This window comes from Parasteatoda tepidariorum, chromosome 6, assembly GCF_982258835.1.
Source record: "Parasteatoda tepidariorum strain Cologne lab strain chromosome 6, Ptep-v5.0, whole genome shotgun sequence".
Lineage (NCBI taxonomy): Eukaryota > Metazoa > Arthropoda > Arachnida > Araneae > Theridiidae > Parasteatoda > Parasteatoda tepidariorum.
In genome coordinates, this window is record NC_141760.1 from 108956319 (window position 1) to 108977906 (window position 21588).

At 32.2% G+C, this 21588-nt stretch overlaps 2 protein-coding genes across 2 annotated transcripts in view; one reads left to right on the forward strand and one right to left on the reverse strand.

Moving 5' to 3' along the window:
- LOC107437256 (long-chain-fatty-acid--CoA ligase 5) overlaps positions 1–9714 on the reverse strand; it is a 371824-nt gene extending 362110 nt beyond the window's left edge. Inside the window, exon 1 of the mRNA XM_087166428.1 lies at positions 9691–9714. Within this exon, the coding sequence (XP_087022554.1) occupies positions 9691–9699 (9 nt within the window). The 5' untranslated portion in view covers positions 9700–9714. The remainder of the gene's footprint in view (positions 1–9690) is intronic.
- The window catches only part of LOC107452371 (guanylate cyclase 32E), a 193791-nt gene that overhangs the window by 159640 nt on the left and 12563 nt on the right, over positions 1–21588 (forward strand). The window contains exons 14-17 of the mRNA XM_043050036.3: positions 829–978; positions 11310–11490; positions 14044–14184; positions 16310–16433. Of these exons, the coding sequence (XP_042905970.2) occupies positions 829–978; positions 11310–11490; positions 14044–14184; positions 16310–16433 (596 nt within the window). The remainder of the gene's footprint in view (positions 1–828; positions 979–11309; positions 11491–14043; positions 14185–16309; positions 16434–21588) is intronic.

Here is a 21588-nt window from a genome sequence, read left to right on the forward strand (position 1 = left end):
AGAACAAACTTTCCTAGAGTTATAAGAGAAAAATGCACACAAGCAAACAAACAAATTCTTCATTTTATTTATTATAGATAATAAGAGCTGGGTAATGTAGGAAATTGGTTCACAAAAGGTGTTCCACACAAACCAAGGGTTCCCTGGTAGATATACCTGGGATACCCTGGTAGATACCCTGGTAGTTCAGGGAGTTAGGATTTTTTTAATCACACATTAATTGTATTTTTTAAAACAGTAATTAATTAGTAATTATTATATTCTATCAATAATCATTAATTTATTTAATATTTCAGTTTTTTTATGTGAAATTATTTACGTAAATGCCGCAGAAAAAAAGTAACAAAATTTTAAAAAAATAATAAATAAAAAAAAAATAAACAGTAATTTTTTTTCAAGAAAAACATATCAAATTATGAAAAGGATATGCATTTATAAAAATATCCATTTGGGCATTTCTCAACGAACTTTTCAATTCAAAATAAAATACCTAAATTTAAGAATAACGATTTATTTTTTCTGATAACTTATATAAGTTATTTTTACAAATCATAAACGAAATCAGCTTATTTGTTATTTTTAGCATTATAAGTATACACTAAGAGAAAATTCAAAATTTTAAAATACATCATTCTTCACATTTAATTTTTCAAATTAGTCTTTTTTTTTGCAAATTAACAAATGCTAATGAACTTTTTTATAATTACGGGGTAAAACAGTTTGATCATATAGGGTTCCTTAGTCGACAGAAATTGAAACCACTGGTATAGAAGAACATACCAATTACTATTCTTGTTACTAAAGTAATTTTTCTTTCCATTCCTTTAGAGCTACTTTGGCGAGCACCTGAGCTATTAAGAGATCCTCAAGCCTCTCAGTCAGGTACACAGAAAGGAGATACTTATTCTTTTGGCATTATTCTTCACGAGATTATCGCCAGAAATGGGCCATATGGAAAAACAGACAAAACACCATCAGGTACTTATACTTTCTCGTGCTTTTCTGGGTGAACTAATTTGCTTCGGCATTTATTTAATCACGTTATTTGTATCAATATCCACGACTACATGTTTGTGTCCCAGAAACGCTATTTTATTTGAATACTAGTTTCATACACGTAAAAATTCTTTTATTTTCATTTTTTTTCCGAACATCGTCACACAACTTATAGTGTGGATGTCTTCTCTGATACGGATATCACGATAGAGAAAACTATAAGCAACAGTAAACGTAACCTCAACTCTATAAAAGCAATTTCGCAATTGGCGATACTGTTGCTTAGTTGCTCAAACGGTTGCTCGTAATAGGATTACCATTTTTTGTTACTTATCCTAACTTTTGGATAATATTATCTTTTCACGTGATGCTATATCTCATATTTTGTCAACGATGTTTGTAAAGGGAAGAAACGTAAATCACAAACGCTTTAGAATAAATATCCATTTAATTTTGTGTTTTAACTTAATAAATTTAACGTATTAATTCAAAAGTTCATCCGATCATCCTCTTTATAACGTCGCCGCCATTTTTATTTACATTTGTAAACGTCATCACATAAAATTGAAACGTCATAAAAGGCAAGTGATCTGATTGGTCCAAGTGTGAGTTGCTCTTGTTTATAGGCAATTTTTCTTTCAGCGGAGAGTAACAATTGCTGATATTTCGGGAAACTGTGATTTCTATATCACACGAGGATTTTCGAGCAATTTTTGATTTAAGTGGAAAATACGATTGCGCTTATGTTTTGCTTGCCGGTTTCGTTGCCGAACATTTTCATCGAGTGATATACCCAAAAGTTAAAAAAAAATTAATTCGAAAAGACTCAAAAAGGGGCATATGATAAGATTCAAAATAATACTACTGTCACAACGTCTAGAAAAATGCATCGAACGGGTCAATTACGTAGGGTAGGGAAAAAAATAACATTCACCCTTTGAAATTATATAACATTACAGAAAATCAACAGTTAAAAAAAAAAAAAAAAAAAAAAAAAAAAAAAAAAAAAAAAACATTTTTTTTTAAAAATAGGCTTAAGTTTGTCCTTGTGTAAAATAAAATATCTGTATTAAATATACAAATGTGCAATTTCGTTTAGAAGCCTTCTAAAATATTATTTAAGCACTTAAGATCTTCTTTTGATGCTAATTAAACACGAATACTTTTGATATTATTTTTACATTTGTGGAAATTACATGTCAGTAAATAAATTATATCGAATAATTAGTTTAAACAGCAGTTTTTTTTTTTAAAGAACTTATGTAGGTTCCACAAACAGAACTCGTCAGCTACTATAGTCTATGTTTTGACAACATCTGACGAAATTATTCAGTCAATTAAAGCGCTAGTAAGTTCTGTGAATCCACTTAAATAAACAACGCAGTCGCACTAAAAAAAGTACTAATTCTATCTATGAATTTATTACATCTTAACCAGGGGTCTGTTTAGAAGAAATTTGGGTCCGTTAACGGACCCTTCACAAAATATCTTTTCACAAAAACGGACCCTTCACAAAATATTTTAACTTAAAAACGGACCCTTCACAAAATGATTTTTCTTTTAATCGGACCCTTCACAAATTTGTTTATCTTCATTATTATTTTGTTAATCGAATAAACCCTTTCCAGGGCAGAAAACAAGAAAGATGGATGTAAACGAATTAAGTTTTGTCTTCGCAGACGATCTTCCATTATTCGTCCGAAATGAATATTCTGCGTTCAGCAGTATAGGCTAAATACCAAATATTTGTATGTTGCATCTCTAATTTAGAAGCAGCAATTGTTGTTTATTTTTTAAAATTTAATTTTTTTAATTATAATTTTACAGTGTCGAGCATAATCTTGTATATCTTCACAATTTAAAAACTCCTTGAAAAAGTTTTTTTTTTGCAATAACGGACCCTATTTGCACAAATTCATAAAAGCGGACCCTGGTTGAAAGAATGTGAGTAATTTTTTCACAATTTCACCAAAAACGGACCTTTCACAAAATGTCTGGACAGACCCCTGTTAACTCTTGTTAACTACAGAGTGTTGCTACTAAATTATTGTCATTGCATTGAAAGAAATTCCGCCCCAATAATACAGAAAAAATCTGACAAACGCAATAATTTCTATAATAAAGTATATATAATTCCTAAAATAAATCAATATCATGTTTTCCGTCATAAATTTAAAATGAGTCATCTATATACTTTTGTAAATTGATTATCAAATTTCGCGTCTACAGATAATGAATGAGAGTCAAATGGAATACGTACAATTAAAAGTCAGATTCCATTACTCTTTAAAGAAAGGTTCAATTTCAATTCCTTTTCTCCCAATTAACTCTATTTTGATGAGTTCATTAGGGTTTTAGAAAGCATTTATGAGTTACGAAATAAGGAAAGCTGAGAATTCCCTTTACCTTTCCTCTTACTCTAATGGCAAACTTATATTAATTAGGAATACGTTTCATTTTTGCCTATTGAATAGTTTTTAATTTTTATTTTTTATCCTTAAAAAGAACCTTTTTCATTTATTTAAAAAAAGATCGATTAGCTTTCGTATTATACTGTTCTTTCCTTCTTTTTATGCAAGCAGATTTAAAATTAGTTATTTCATTTCCTTCTTACTTTATCTTTGTTGCTTTGTACGAAGTGTAGGTCGACTTAATTACTTTCGAAAATAACGTAATGGAACTTGGTAATTTAAAACTTTTACATTCTTTTAATTAAAAAAATAAATAAAGTTAAAAAATCCAAATCGATTGCCACACATTATAGGTTTATAAATTATTTTTTTATGTATTTGTTGATTCGGGCATTCTTCGATCTCCTGATTCAATGATTCCCTCATTTACTAATACGCCTAATAACTAATTCATCTATTTAATGATTCTTTCATTCCATGACTCACTTATTTACTTACACATGAATTTATAATTCATCTAGCTTGCAATTCATTCATCCAGTACTTTTAAAATCGTACTAACCGTACCACTTTTAAATTTTTATCAGTCAAAATTCACTAATTACATTTCAAATATTTTAGTAACATAATAATAATACTTGTGCGGTAAATAGGGGAAATTAATAGTTTCCGAAAAGCCTGCAAGTAGTACGATTTAGGATACCAGTTGCCTAAATCGTGCTCAACCTTCAGAAATATTAAGTAGGGGAGAGTGGGGTCAATTGTAACAGGGTACGATTGTAACAGAGCAAAAATTTCGAGTGTCGGGTTCTAGATTTGGTTCCTAGGTGGCGCACAAGGTGTATTTAATAAATCTACATGTACACCCCTGATGGCAACCACTTTTATGTACTTTTGAAAGAGTTAGATCACAAAAGATATTTTCACGCCACGCAAGTACTTTTTTTGGTATTAGAATATTATATTGTAACAAAGTAATTTTGTTTAAACAAAAAAAATTAGTAACCGAATATGTAAGTGGACACCTTAATTAACATTTCAATAAAAAAAAAGGATTAGTTTTGCTAATTAACTAGCATTGTTTTTAACAAATGAAGCTGAAATGGCGTCTTGGGGACAATTGTAACAATAAGTAAAGGGACGATTGTAATAGCTGAAAATAAATAATCTTATGTTTACAAACCATTACTTAACTCTTTAAGAACCATCAATAGTTTCCTATATCATTTATATTATGTTGCATGTGCATTATTTTATTTGTCACCTTTCACAGCATAAATTAAAATTTTAAACCCCTTAAAGTTAAAAGCTTAACCCTTTAGGTCTCTGCTCATTATTATTGTTACTCCTAAAATATCACTACTATTTTGATCAATAAAGAAATATATCACAACTATGATAATACGTATAATTAACTATGTTTTAGTTGAATTCATGAACTGTTACAATTGACCCCGTAAGTGGGGACAATTGTAACAAGTGCTCGACTGTCAAAAATTGTTAATAATTAATATAATAACATTTAAAATTAGGTATTTATTTTTTTTCAAGTAGAGGATAGTCTACTTTACTCGTCTGTCAATTAATACTAATAATATATTGGATTTTTTGTCAGTTAAAAATAGTTAAGTAAAAAATGTTACAATTGACCCCACTCTCCCCTACTTATGAGTATGCAATTCGAACGTGTGTAACACAAAAACAATTGTTTAAAAGCATAAATTTTAAATTTTGAAACGCTCCAAGCATAGTAATAAGCTGTTAAAAAATTTTGGGAAAAATGGTTAAATAACAATTTATTTAATTGTTATCTTACTATATTCGAATAAAACAGTTAAATAACCATAACTAAGATGTTGTTCAAACTGTTAACGGTGAAGAAAAAAAAAACAGTTTTGTCTTTCACCTTAACTGCTTTTATCTAATACGGTTAAACAACCGGAATTGAATCGCACTAACTCAGCCCACCTAATGAAGGCACTTAATTTCTTGCAGCTGCGTACACATTATAGCCGAGAAAGCTAATCTGTCAGTCTCGTAGCCATTACCAGCGTTAACACCACACTATTTCCTTCATTACCTTCAACACATAAAAACTTCCCTATTTATGTCCTACACTCTCCAATGCTCATTACCTAACGAAAATCCTAGCTCCAATGTCAATTAAGCAATTATATGAAATGCAGTGCGCAAAAATACAGAGCATCCTGAATAACTTTCGATCTAATGATAGGATATTCAGGACTCTATCTTAACGGTTCAATAGGACCTTAATTATGCTAATTCATTAGTGCAGACGATATTTTAAATTACAAAATTAGACACAATCCGTACTTTCTGTGAATCCGTACATACTTTTTTTTGTTGACGGATTAAGGTTTCTGACTCCCAAAATGTAGGGGGAAGCCGCAATTTGGGAAATAGGGTCCCCGTAGTTTGGCCAGGAGTGTGATCCAAAGTTTGAACCTCTTAATATTAATTTTACTTTTTGCTTAGTTTAAGCAAAAAGTAAAATAAACTTTTTGAGCAAATTGAAAAAAAAATTGCGCTCAATTATAAAATTCGTTTACCAAAAGATAATTCTACTCCAAAAATAAAATTCAGTAAATGTTATTTTTTATTATTATTTAAATAATAGTGGAAAAAGTGCTGAATTGCAAGGTATGCAATTTTTTACATCATTTTAAAGTACTCAATTTTGCATGGCAAAATACAAAATTTGAGAGAAATCGAATTTTGACAGAAGACGCAAAAACTATTTCTCATAACTATTCGAAAACCTCTATAAAGTTTTGTATCTTGCAATTTAAAGTTAGATACTTTAAAATAATGTAAGAAATTGTATGCCTTGAAATTCAAAACTTTTCTATTATTATTATATAAAATAATAAAAAATATTAAATATTTACTGAAATGTATTTTTTAAGTGGGCGCAAAATTTTTTCAATTAGCTTACAAAGTTTTCGAGATATGGCAAAATACGCAAAAAGTAAAATTAACATTAAGGGGTCCAAACTTTGGATCATTCCCCAGACCAAATTTCCCAGATTGCGGCTACACCCTATATTTGGGGTTAAAAATCTAAATCCGTTTAAAAAAAAAAAAAAAAAAAAAAAAAAGTATGTTTGTTTGGAAAAAGTACGTTTTCGTGTCTCATTTCGTAGCTTAAAATATGGTTTTCACTAATTAATTAGCATATTCGAAGTCATCCCCTCAAACCATTAAGATTGAGTCCTAGAACGTGATAATCTGTTCATTAGATCAAAAATTATTCAGTGTGATCTTTTTTTTATTTTTGGCGCACTGTACTTAATACTCTGCACCGTTACTTTAGTTCTGCTGTATCCTTACACTGGATGCCCAAAACTTTAACTGTGTAAGGCCAGATCAAGAAATATGGGGGCCCCGTAGGTAATTACTCTATAATTGTAAATGCAATTAAAAACGTTCCTTCTAGATTTTATGAGCATATTTTCCCGATTGAATATTTAAAAAGTCTTCGAGAGTTTTTGTTCTAGATGGAGACACCAACTCAAAGGGTTATGGATGGTTGATTGTGTAAAGCGAAGCACAGAGGGCTCTTGGGGGTTAAAATTCGCCGTTAGAATTCCGAGTTAACTCTTTCGATTGTTTTTTACGTCTAAGCTTGAGATTGTTTTTTACGCTATACCTGTAATAATTACAATATGACGCATTCTTTTAATTTAAATTTCAACGAAACAAACGGCAAATGAATTCGGAAGATTTCGCAAGTATGCTAGGATGCCACCCAAAAAATACCAAACGGTGATATTTTACACAAATGTAACCAGATAAGTGATAACACTCAAAATGTGACAAACCTTGCGCTTTATTTATTCTGTGATGTTAATTTTTTTAAATTTGTTTTGGGCTTGACTCACAACTTGATAGAATTTAAAAATTACTGACAACTCTTATGAAAGGTAAAGTTACGGGTAAATTTAAACACAAATCACAATAATAAACTCCCTGGAATATTAAAGCCTGTTCACTCATCGTCTCCTAAGCATTACATAAGCGGAGGGATACACCGCGGGAATTTTCTAAATTTCTTCTGGTTGTAGGAGGCTTGCTATTGTTTACATTCAGTCTACCATCCATAACTCGAAGTCACCCCAGGGCGCTTATTTACAAAAACAAATACATTTCCTGAAAAATATTTCCTTATCTCTTCTAGCGTCAAAGGGTTTCATTTTCAACAGAACAAATATTCATCTTAACTTTCACTTTCCCCTACATTACGTTTCGCTGTACTTTTTTTCAAATTTTAAACAGCACTATTTCTTATGTTTTTCATGCATATAAGTTTTTTTTAAAAATAAAATCTAAGGTTTATTAAATTTATATTACTTTTTAAAAGTAATCTAATGTAATTAAATCAAAAATAAAATATTATTTAATATTTAAAATAAAATTTTACAATAAATTTAAAAATTATTTACATTTCCTTATTGTGTTAACTTATCACGTATAATTTAATAGCTCTTTATTTTATAATGCAGTCGGACCTCTATTTAACGAAGTCGCTAAATCCCAATAAGTTCGTTATATGGAAAATTCGTTAAATAGAAAATCACCTTTTGAAATACTTAAACACCAAACGGGTTTTAAATTCATAAACACGAGACATAATTAAAATAGCAATTGATACACTTTTATCTTGTAAACTAGTATCTACTATTTATTTTATAAATCTTAACCATAAAAGAAATCAGCATGGAAAGCAAGAATAGAGCAAAACATTATCCAGTGTTACACTATCATGCTACATATATTTTCAACTAAAGAGGGCTAAATTTATGTATAAAATTATAGCGGCATTTATTACGAAAGTAATTTTAAACAAACTGCATGCGTTCTTAAGTTTTATTGCTACAGATAAAGTTCGTTAGTTTTGTCTGAGTTTTTCCTTTGAAATGCAAACAAAAAGGTAAATAATTTGCTGCTTTCTCTAAAGTGGCTTTGAAAATAATTCGTTATTTCCCCTATAAAATAAAATGTGTTAATAAGTTTGAAATGTTCTGAAATATTATGGGAAATGGAAAATTTACTTCGCTATTTGGAAATTATTTTACTAAAAAATTTCCAAACTGTTCTTGGCTCTTCGAAAAAAATTGCAAAATAGAGAAATTTATAAAATGGAAGTTCGTTAAATAGAAGTCCGAATGTATATCAATAGGAATGATTGTAAATGTAAATAATGTTAGTTGTTTTCGGCTTTAACTACTCGAGTTTTGAGCCAGATACTGAATATTCATTGCGTAAATAATTTTTAAATTTTATTATTAAGGCATTCGACTCATTTTATGAATTAAAACATAGGATTTAAACTCCAGAATTTAGTTGTTTTTTTCCAATTATTTTAACTGCAGCTACAAATATCTGTGACTGAAATATATTACGCTTCTTTCTAAAGCATCATTTAACATTACGGGATTCAGAATAGAAATAGGAAATTAAAAGTTAAATTTTAATAAGAAATTAGTATTTATAAAACGCTACCATATTTTACTTTCTAAAAACCGCTAATAAAAAAATGCAAATTTCAAACAGTTATTTGCGTTTAGAAGGACAGGTAGGCTTACAATATTGAAAAATTGTGTCTATAAAGTACAGATTTCAATAACTATCTACCAATGTGCCTAGTTCATTTTGAAAAAAATAAATGATAATGCTAAAAATATATTTATTTATAATAGTATTAAATAAACAATTGTGTACAGTGAGAATTGTAAATTGAACAATTAAAATGATTTTGGAAGGATCCAGTTTACATTAACATAACGTTTATTAAAAAATCGAGATTTTGAATTAAAATATTTAAATTTCTTAACTGTTTAGAAATTTACGTATTAGCGAAAACAAAAGCCTAAAAAATCAAAAAACGTGCAAAAAAATTAATTACTTTACAAAATCAATCAATCTAAATTAAAATTAGAAAATAAAAAAAACCATTGTGCATTATAAAAATTGAAAGAAAACTATAAAAAAAATTAAAATATATCAAAAGTAAATAGCATCGACTTAGCAATCGAAAACAAACACCCGATAAGTATTAGAAAACAAAAGAACCTTTAAACAAAGAATTTAAATCGAAATTGAACTCAAAACATATCATTTTTCTTTGATCATTAAATCTTCAAACATATACTAATCACAACTTCAGACATATACAAGCTTATACTAATACTCATTAAATCATAAATTTCGCATTTATAATACAATAGTTTATAAGCAACAAAACAAAATAAGTAGGACTCACCTCTTTCATAGGAATTTTTCTCTCATTTGTTGCGTCATCGAATAAAATTAACTTACGAAGTTGAGAAATAACTTCCTGTTATTGAAATAACCACCACGAAAGTTCGAAACTTCTTAAAATTACAGGCTTAGAATAACCCGGCTTTACACCAAACCATAAAAGGATCAAAATTTCGTTGAGTTAAAACACAACATCAACACAAACACAACATTTTATACTCACATAAATATATACAAGCGCTAACTAATTTGCAAGGGATTTATGTAACATCATCATCAACAATTTGTCAAAAGGTTAATATTCACATTGCAACTCATGCATCACACGCTGTTAGAGGTAAAATGAGTTCACCAAGAGTTGACACTTGACTTCGCCTTCGTCACGTGGTATTCGACGACACTACTTCGTCATTTTTGGGACAAGGATGTGAACAATCCTGAACAAAAATGCTATTTGGCGATCGTATGACAGAAATACTTATTTCGCAATCTTTATTGGCATTTTTTTAACATTAAATATTTCATAAATTTGATGATATTCCTTTAGAGTGAATAGTTTTTAATTTTTGAGGTCCCGCAGTGGACTGATCGTTAAGACACGGTTCCCAGCAGATCACCGAAGTCAAGCATCACTGGCTGCGGTCAGTGTGCGGGTGGGTGACCACTTGGATCAGCCTGCGTAGGGACCGAGGGTGTGCGGTATTGGTCCTCGTTAAACTGTGCTAGCGTAAAGTGCTCGACTTCGCGCGCAGGTCGTCGGGCTACCGAAGCGGGGGTGCCATCCCCTCCGCAGAGGATCAAAATTGCGATGACATGTCTTCGGATCATCCTCCGGGATGTTTCCCAGACCGTCGCCAATAGCCCATTGTGCAGCTCTAGTGCGACGTAAATTAACAACAATTTTTGAGATATTTTTCTGGGAAAATAGCAGACTTTTAATATATTTAATTAGCTGAAGTAACGAAAAGTATAGTAGCGGATGATAAAGCGAAGTAAGTGACTGAAAAAGAATTCACCGTTTGCGTATTGCAAGAATTAAAGGTTGTCTCATTTTCAAGCGCGGAGATGCTTTTCCTCGGAAATGAACTCTGCTTCCGAGAAGATGGAGTCAAGTGCCACCTTCTGGTGAACAAACTCTACCTCCTCGTTATGAACTGGCTGTTTGCGCGCATTTGAAGAAAAACTTCCCATTTGTCTAATTTATCTTAAATGTACGTTTGTTGTACGGTTTAATGTGGTCTTTAGACGTAACAAGTTTGATAAGTTTGCTAACAAATCATTTGACTACTGTATTTTGGGAAACGTAAAAATTGTGCAATGCTAAAATGAAGCAGGAAAAAAAAGCAGCTTTTTAAATGCGCAAGAACAGCCAGTTCGAAACGTGAGGTACCTCTTGTAACGTTCATTAACTATTTCGGTATTTGTGTGATTCTCACTTGCAGTTCCATATCTGTCAACTTTAATGACTTTTATCAAGGAATAACGTCAAGGAACATTCTTTATTTAACTTGTCTTTTATTTTACTAAAAAAAATGGGGTTCACAGTTTGTTTTCCAGTTCAAATAATTATTTTTACTTCATAAACAAATCGGAGGTTTAAAAAATTAATTTTTTATATAGAAATCGTAAAGAATGTGATGAGAAGAGATAACCAGCCTCCTTTTCGACCCCAGGTCAACAAGTTGGATGATTCATTCGATTGTGTCATAGAATGTATGCAAGAATGTTGGTCAGAGGATTCAGACGAAAGGCCAGATTTCAAGACCATTAGAACTAAATTAAGACCAATGAGAAAAGGAATGTAAGTATGCATCGTGCAATTTTTATTCTATTTCATAACTGGCGTCGACCAGTCGGCACATTTTCGGATTTACAGCCATAGTGCGTAAATACGCAGCCTCTTGTAATTTTTTAACCAAACCAAAAGACAAACAAACCCTTGGGGTCGGGATAGCCTGGTTGGTAGGACACTGGACCCATGACCAAGAGGTCGTGGGTTCGATCCTCGTCAGCCGAAAACACCCCGTGTAGTAAATGGCGATTGGTGCCCGTTAAATCTGCTGAGGCTCAAAGTCCTCCATGTTCCTATAACAAATCATACCTCTGGGGGTACTGATCCAGGAGTATCCTTGTCTTCTGTATTGGAATCTAAATCACAAGGCTACGGAGTTGAACATTAGCAGTCGTAAACCCAAAATTGGGTCGGCTGTCCAACGACGGTTATAAAAAGTAACTCTTGGATCAAGCATTGGGACCAATTAGTTTTCCTGGAGTAATTTTTAATGAAACGTGCGCGCATTTGCGTTACATGGAGCGAGAAACTTCCCACGGTCAGCATGACAGCAAGGGAACATCATCGTACAATTTCTAAATAATATTCAACTATAAGAGTGCAATACCTATTTTAACAAATTATACAGGGTTTTAAAGATAACCGTCTTTTTTATTTATATTTTTTAGGATCTCTTTTAAAGATGAAGTAGGAGAAATTCTCAAATTATCATTTAAGTGGGATTGACACGCTATCGAAATCTGTCGTTTCCCTAAAAAAAGAATTATGGGGAAAAAACATCAAGACTAGTTTTTTTTGCCTAATTCTCTAAATCACTAAAAAAGGGTGTTCTAATCTTAACGAGTATAAAAAATTCCCAAATCTATTAAGCGTAACTTTCACTGATATAAGTTTATGAAAGTTCTTATTTTCAAATACATCTTTTAAAGTTTTATTAATTCATGTAAGCGTATGGCTGTTGTTTTCATAGCTGTAGTTTTAACTAAATTTATGTAAGTAAAATGAGGTATACGTTGAAAATTACTTAAATTATAGCTTGAATAAAGAAAGAAAAGGCATTTTACAGTTTGAAAAGATATCTTGTAAATATTTAATGCTACAAAAAAGGTCAATTACTTGAATTAAAAACTATCCGTTTGAAAATTAGTTTTCCCTTTGATATTGAAAAATTGAACACTAGTGTTAAATGTCTACCACAACTAGCGTTCACTGCCGAGTTAAAAGATTTAATGGGTTTTGTGCTAGTCCAAAAACTGCGAGTTTAAGGAGACGGACAATTGTAGCTTTAAATCAAATTGAAGTTTAACGCAAATATGTTTTCCCCAGATACTACTGTAATTTTGTTTTGCAAAAATGCAGAAGTTATTTGTTGTTGTTGTTGTTGATGATTTACGTCGCACTAGAGCTGCACAATGGGCTATTGGCGACGGTCTGGGAAACATCCCGGAGGATGATCCGAAGACATGCCATCACAATTTTGATCCTCTGCGGAGGGGATGGCACCTCCGCTCCGGTAGCCCGACGACCTGCGCGCGAAGTCGAGCACTTTACGGTAGCACAGTTTAACGAGGACCAATACCGCACACCCTCGGTCCCTACGCAGACTGATCCAAGTGGGTCACCCACCCGCACACTGACCGCAGCCAGTGATGCTTGACTTCGGTGATCTGCTGGGAACCGTGTCTTAACGATCAGTCCACTGCGGGACAGAAGTTATTTGTAAAGTTAAAGTTAGCATGACAGACGTTTTTCATGGTTAATTTTGATTCACCTGCATCGGTATTTAAATCTAAAAGAATTCGAGAAAACCATGAAGTTTCAAACGCTGAAAAAATGTTTTCAAAATGTCAAAATAAAAATTTTTTTTTAAGTACTTCTTTATTGCGTAATACTGAGACCATGCGTAATGCTAATTTGTGAGCATTTTTGTATTTAAAAAAATAGAGGGTGATTCAAAATGAATATAGCGGTTACAAACGGCTATAACTATTTAATGAAAAATAATTCATGATTAAAATTTACACAGAATGTAATAGGAACTTTGAATTTTGTTGTTGTTGTAGTTCATTTACGTCACACTATTGGCGACGATCTGGGAAACATCCCTGAGGATAATCCGAAGACATGCCATCAGAATTTTGATCCTCTGCAGAGGGGACGGCACCACCGATTCGGTAGCCTGACGACCTGCACGCGAAGTCGAGCACTTTAAGGTAGAACAGTTTAAGTAGTATCCATACCGCACACCCTCGGTTCCTACGCAGACTGATCCAAGTGCTCACCCACTCGCTCACTGACGGCAGTCAGTGATGCTTGATTTCGACGATCTGCTGGGAACCGTGTCTTAACGATCAGTCCACTGCGGGACCCACAAAATGTTCGAATCCGCTACTTTTAGAGCTGACATTCGCTACTTCTTAATCTTAAATTCTTTCAACTCTGTGGTAATCTATCGATAAATTATATTTCATTAAATAGTTATAGCTGTTTGTAATCGCTATATTCATTTTAGATTACCCAGCATTTCAGAATTGAAATGTCATGCCCATTAATGTTTTGCAGGAAACCTAATATATTTGATAACATGCTTGCCATGATGGAGAAATATGCCAATAATTTGGAGGTATTAGTGGACGAAAGAACTGATCAACTTATTGAAGAAAAGAAGAAAACAGACGCATTGCTCTATGAAATGCTTCCAAAGCAAGTATATGGATAATAATAATAATTAAGTTTTCATAATGCGCAGCATGCATCACAAAATTCGTACATGTAATTTTTTTTTTTCGAAAGACTCGATCAACATTTAGATTTTGTTATTATCAATTACATGCGTTAAACGATTATAAAGCTGTTTACTCCTTAAAATTAAAAGATGTTTCTATCAGTAATAAAGAAATGATTAATGTTGGAAAAATATATTCGCATGTTACTGTGGATAATAATTCAATATATACATGTATGTACTGTGAATACTGTGAATGATCGTTTTTGACTTCCACCGGTGAATGTTGACAATCACATAATGGATTTGGTGAATGTCCGAAATATATACTAGCTCTAGTTAAGTGCCACTTCCCGGTATACATTTGCCCGGTATGTCCTGCATCAATGTTTTTTTAAGGTTCAGTGCCGCTGCCCGAGATACATTTGCACGGTATGTCCTACATCAATGTTTTTTTTAAGGTTCAGGGCCGCTGCCCGATATACATTTGCACGGTATGTCCTACATCAATTTTTTTTAAGGTTCAGGGCCGCTGCCCGAGATACATTTGCACGGTATGTCCTACATCAATGTTTTTTTTAAGGTTCAGGGCCGCTGCCTGAGATACATTTGCACGGTATGTCCTACATCAATGTTTTTTAAGGTTCAGGGCCGCTGCCCGAGATACATTTGCACGGTATGTCCTACATCAATGTTTTTTTTAAGGTTCAGGGCCGCTGCCCGAGATACATTTGCACGGTATGTCCTACATCAATGTTTTTTAAGGTTCAGGGCCGCTGCACGATATACATTTGCAGTGTATGTCCTACATCAATGTTTTTTTAAGGTCAAATGCCATTGTCTATTATGCATTTAACCAGTACTCCGAACACTGATGTTTCTCGTAATCTGTCTTTAGCAGATATTAAAATATCGAATAAATATAATTATATGAACGAATAAATTAATATAAAATCTTATGTAACAAATATTTTGAACACTCGAACATTAGAATTATGAGCCGCAATGGCTCATAATTCTTATTAATCCTTTTAGAGCGTTCGCCTTCCAATGAGGTGAATGAGTTCGATTCCGGCGATGGCTGGTCGTAACGAATTCCGCATCCGGCTTGCACCAACCACAGTGTCTATTTTGAAAATACACGAGAATGATGTTGGGTATTAATTATATTACACAAAAGTTTCATTTAAAAATAAGCCATAGAAGTGCTAACTATAAATAAATCTTTAAGTAACAATATTGATTTTTTATATCAAGGTAAAACTTAAATTCCCTTACAATAGATTTTAACAAAATCATGATACAGTTATTCAGTTTGATTTTGTTTTAGTGAAGAGGTTACAAACTTGGACTGAAGGTAGGATGCGTGACAAAGATTGCGAATCGCCGAGCAATTTCCATGGCGGTAAATGTTTTTATTACGATTTGAATTATTATGAACTTCCTGTTCGTGTTCTTTTAAATTGGTGCTTTTATTTGCCTAAATTATATTAATTTAAAGCTAATTTTATTTTTTCTAATAATTATAGTCAAAAATGGCATTCTAATTGGCTTTGGAAAAGTTCTTTTTTTGTCATTTAATAATTTGGTGACAAGTATACACACACGAATGGTAAATTTAAAATGGAGATGTGTCCCTAGAAACGTGTGATAGCATTTCAGGTCATGGGTTGTTATGCAATTCTTATGACCTTTCCCATAGCTTGTCTACAAGAAGAACTCCCTTCGCCACAAAGTGTAAGGCCGTCTGCTGCTATAGAAACAAGAAACAGCGTATTTCAAAGAGGAGGACTTCCTTCTCCCCCGATTCCCTTTCTCACTCCAACCAGAACCAAAACCTGTAAATTATTGACCCAACACCCCTCTACAAAATAGTTAGCCTCGTAACCATAGTTACCACCACTGCTTCAGACGAATGGCGAGGGGATTTCTTTTCACAGATAAACTATACACCTTCCAAGTTTGTAACCGCTGTTCTGAATCACCTTTTTAGTTATAAACTACTTTAACTATTATGTGTCAATGTTTAGCTCCAGCATTTTCCTTTATCTGGTCTTTTAAAGCGTTTTTACATATATTCATGAGTATAAATTTTTTTTTCAGATGCGTAGCGGATCAACTGAAACGAGGAAACAAAGTGGAAGCGGAGTCATTTGATTCTGTGACAATTTATTTCAGTGATATCGTTGGATTCACAACTATGTCAGCACAAAGCAGTCCCTTGCAGGTAACAATCTGTTATTTTAATTATAAAAATAAAAACGCATAATTAAAATTTATTTTAAATATCATACACGTCTTGCATTAATAATTCGATGCTGCAATATTTTATTTTATAAGCGTCATTGAACAGCCGACTCAATTTTTTTCGACTACTAATGTTCAACTCCGTAGCCTTGTAATTTTGAACCCGATCCAGAAGACAAAGGAACTCCTGGGCCAAGTATTGGGAGAAATTTGCCTTCGTGGAGGACTCTTGGGTGGAACTAACCCGCATTACCGTTACATGGTGAGGAAAAGCTTCCACGTTTAGTCTGACGGCAAGAAGACTCTAACCCATGATCCGTCTACAACAGAGGATATATTACGTTGGCACTGTGTTCGGTGCGAACTGGGTGCGGAATTCAAATGAACCAGCCATCTCTGGGATCCGAACCCTATTCACCTCATTGGAAGGCGAACGCTCTATCCCATTAGCCACCACGTTTTTAGTTCCGTTTTTAGGGTCCAAAGTAGCTTACTCGAAATCGCTTTAACTCTCAAGTTATAAACATTCGTGTTCTAAGCCACCAATCTAGCACATCATTTATTGTCTAATATTTTTTTCTACTTGAATTAGCTTGCAAGAAAAAATAAAATAATATTTCACATAATGAAAAAAAATAACAAAAACGACATTTGATTCATCATTTCCAGAAACATAGATCTGATTCCCAATGCATCTGATTCGACTATTCTTGCCCTAAATCAGATTCAAAATCAGATCTACTCTTCTAATCAGAGCTAATCTCAAATTTTCAAAATCTGGACTAGTCAGATTCAAAATTTCCCCCAACTCATTAATTACTTTAGTTAAATATTCAATTCAATTAAAAATTCAAAGTTTTTTTTGTATGTTTAATTACAAAAAAAAATGCATTATTTATCATTAGATCATTAGCCTAAATGAAAGGAGAGAATAGTGGAAATTTCTATATTATTAATCGATTAAATCATAGATTCCCATACTTTTTTTGAGTCACCGTCCAAATACATCCCAAACATATTTTTATGACATTTTGTAAATTCAAAAAAAATCAATAATCAATATCCAAAAATCTTATCAAAACTTGTCATAAAATTTCTAGTTGAAATTTATCAAAAATTTCCGAAGTAGCATAATACGAAACGCATACGTAGCATAATAAAGATACGATTGTTGTTGTTGTCTTCAGTTATTAAGGCAGGGAGGTTACGATCTTTCTTGTCTTCCAATAGCACCATCTATGGCCAAGAATTCGACATCTTACACACCCATACGTCACACCCGTTTATACGGCGGACCCATTCATAGATCCATTCATTTATCCTCAGATCGTAATTTTGACCTGAACCAGAGAACGATCAATCTCCAATTCAGTACCCCCAGAGGTATAATTTGTTATGGGATCATTTGTGACTCGACAGATTTAGCGTGCGCTAGTCACCAATTACTACACAATAAATCTTCGGTCGGCAGGATTCGAATTCCCGTTCTCATGAACGTGAGTCCGACGCCCTGTCAACCAGGCTATCACGGTTAAAAGATACGATTCTGAGCAGTGTATAATAACAAAGGAATAATAAGTCTAATAGTTCCTCCGATAACGATTTCTGACTATAATAATGCGATCTAAAGAGAAGCATTTGGTAAAATCACAAATAATAATTTTTTATTTTGTTAATTATACCTTATTTTGAACTTACAATTTTACTTAACATGAAAATATAAGTCATGCGCTACGTACGATAACAACTAAGAACTCAGTTTAATCGTTAAGAAAAGAAAAACGATATATCTCTTTTATGAGAAATTTATTATCAATGTCTAAATTTATTTGGATACTACTTTTCGAAAAATAACGAGATTTATCTAAGAAAAGCATTAGAAAATATTTTAGAAAGGTATATCATTACCTTCATACTTATCACTGCACTCTTTATTAAACTTCTTCTCTGAACAAGAAAAAGGATGCTCAGAATTTGAAAACTCGATGTTAGGATTTACGACACCAACTTGAAAGATTTCATTTCGATATTTATTCCTATAACAACTTTAAAAATTATACTAAAGTTAACGAAACTTTCAAATACGCTAAATTAGCTTCGTTATTTCCATTTTATTTTGAGTTCTGCCGCAGGATAATGTGACAAAGCGTCACTAAACAAGCTATTAAAATTAAATAATAATATGAGGGATAGTTTGTGCATTAGCTCACCTAATTTGGGTATGGTTATTTCGAATCTTTAATTACCTTTGTTCTGAAAGTTTCATATTTTTATTTGAATTATATTCTTAGTTTAGATTATTTTTGGTCTGAATATACAAGCTTATAAATAACGTAAATTATGTCACAAAAAAAAAAAAAAGAAAAGGAAAAAAAAAAAAAAAAAAAAAAAAAAAAAAACGGACCACCTTGAATAACAACTTTTGATCTAATGATCGGATCTTCACGTTCTAGGATTCATTCTTAATGGTTCGAAGGGGTGACTTCAAATCTACTAATTAATAATTGCAGACGGTTGAAACGTTCCTGAGAAATAAAATTTTTGAAATTCGATTTCTCAGAAACTATCCGACCGATTTTGCTCAAATTTTGTTTTTTACCATGTAAAATTATATCCTTTAAAATGATGCAAAAAATTATATTTCTTACAATTTTAATTTTTTTTCGACCGTTATTATATAAAATAATAAATATTTATTAAAAGTTATTTTTTGCATGGAATTATCTTTGGATAAACAAATTTTATGATTGTGTGCAAAAAAATTTCAATTCGTTTAAAAAGTTCTCGAGATACGCAAAAAGAGATATTAACGTGAGAGGGTCAAAACTTTGGATCGCTCTCCTGACCAAACTATTGGGACCATATTTCTTAGATTGCGGCTACCATAACAATTCGCATCAAAAACTAAAATTTTATATCATTTTCCTCCTACCACGTCTTTCGTAAAGGAGAAGTGGGGACACTTAATTAATTAGTATTCTTAGTAAAATTCCCGGTTAGGCATAAAAACTGTAGCTTTAAAGAGAAACCAATTGCACATTTGAAATCAGCAATGAGAAAATATATGAGATACGTTCAAAATTCTAATGGGGCAGAAAACGAAAAAAAATTGCTTCCCTGGGTATTTTAAAATATGTAGTGTGTAATATTGCTTGATCATCGACGAAACTTCAATGTCAACTTTGAATATAGTTTTGTTTCTCTTCTACAATCAGGTTTACTTTGTTTCTAGCAACAACAACAACAAAAACTCCCTCTACCAATTGAAAAGAAGAAAATAATTTGAAAGAGAGCTTATAGAGATGATTATTAAATGTACAGTGCGCCAAACAAAAAAATGAACCACCCTGAATAACTTTTGGTCTAATGCTCTTCACGTATCTTGGATCTTCACGTTCTAGAACTCAATCTTGATGGTTTGAGTGGGTTATTATGCGAGTTAATTAATGCAGACGATATTTTAACGACGATATCAGACACAAAAACGTACTTCACAGTTACCTGTGAAATCGAATTTTAAAAAAGTCAGATATTTAAAATTCGATTTCTGAGGAACAATCCGGCCAATTTTTCCGAGCATCAGACATCAGGGCTAAAGAGAATAGAAGGGCTGGTTCACTCCTTTAAAGTAACTCTTGCCGCGCCAATCCTCCGATTTTCTCTAGTGACGTCACTCTTGCCGCGCCAATCCACCGATTTTCTCTAGTGACGCGAAGAATTTGCACCAATCAGATTAGACTTTTTTGGTTCTTTATTTAATTAATGTTAAAAATAGTTGCTAGGAATCGCTGCAAACTACTGCTTTTCTGCATGGCACTGCTCATTACACTACTTCTTTTAAAAAAGTAACGCACTGCATTACAAACATCGGAAAAAAAAAGTAGCGACTAAAAGTTTCGCTGTTTCCAACCACTGAATATAACGTACGATAAAGGTTTTATAACTGTAAAAATGAACAAATCTAGAAAATTCTTTTTATTTCGTTCTTCTTTGGAATATTAATTGGTGTTTCTACTTTAATAAAATGAGTCATCTATTATAAAGCAACATAATTTGATTATTGATTGCTCTCATATTTTAAGTAGGAATCTGTAAATATTATTTGTAATAACATTATTTTGTAAATAGAATTAGGTGAGAAAAAAAAACATTTACAACGACATATTTTTAACGAGCTCATTAAAGACCTCGATAATTTTAACCTCTCTACTACTGTTAAAATATGTTCAGATGTTTTGTAGTTGCAATTCTTTGTTTTTCTATTTCTAGAACACTTTTTCCGTATTTTTGGTTCTATCTGTAACGCGTGTTTCGTCTTTTAAAAGAAATATAAATAACAGTAGTATAAAATAAAAACTGATTCAAAATGTGTCCAACTTAAAGCGTCGATGTGCTGTTAAAATGTTAATGTGCGAAATTAATGTGTTAAATGCGTTAGAAAGGTGATATTTTAAAATCGAAATAAATTCTGTTTCAAGAAAATGCCGACTTTTATTCTCAGCTTTTTCTAAACCTGTAGAAGAAAGGCCATAATCCACTTTCCATTGGTAGCGCTGCTTAAAATAAAAGCGTCACACGCAATTTTGCTTCTGCTTCGCAAATTCAGCAAATTAAACTGTTAATTTTTCTTTCTTCATTAGAACTGGTTATTAGATTAGGTTGTGTCAGAAGGGCGGGCAATCGCCCAGAGCGACAGGTAAGGGGGGGAGCTGAGTGAGATCCAGATTTAATGCTCTGTAAATTAATTATTCCTACTTTTGTTTAAAATATTGTTTGCTTTAAAAATATATTTATAGGTAATATTTTATAAATTATAGATTCGTTTCAGGGTGCGTAGCCAAATCTCTCCACAAAAATTAAGCACCTGTTAAGTACTTAAAATAAGCACTCAAAAATATTTTTAAGCACTATTAACAAAATGCAAAATATTTTTCAAACACTTTGCATGATCATGATAAAATAACTAGTTTCTGACAAAGAAATATTTTCTTGATTATATTAGCCATTGTAGAATGGTCAAGAGATTTTTCTGTTCGATATCAGAGGGTGGAAAATGAAGCCTGAAATTGAAAATATCTTGCAAAATGCAGCTGAGTTGTACATGAGACTGCAATAATCTCACTGAACCCAGCTCA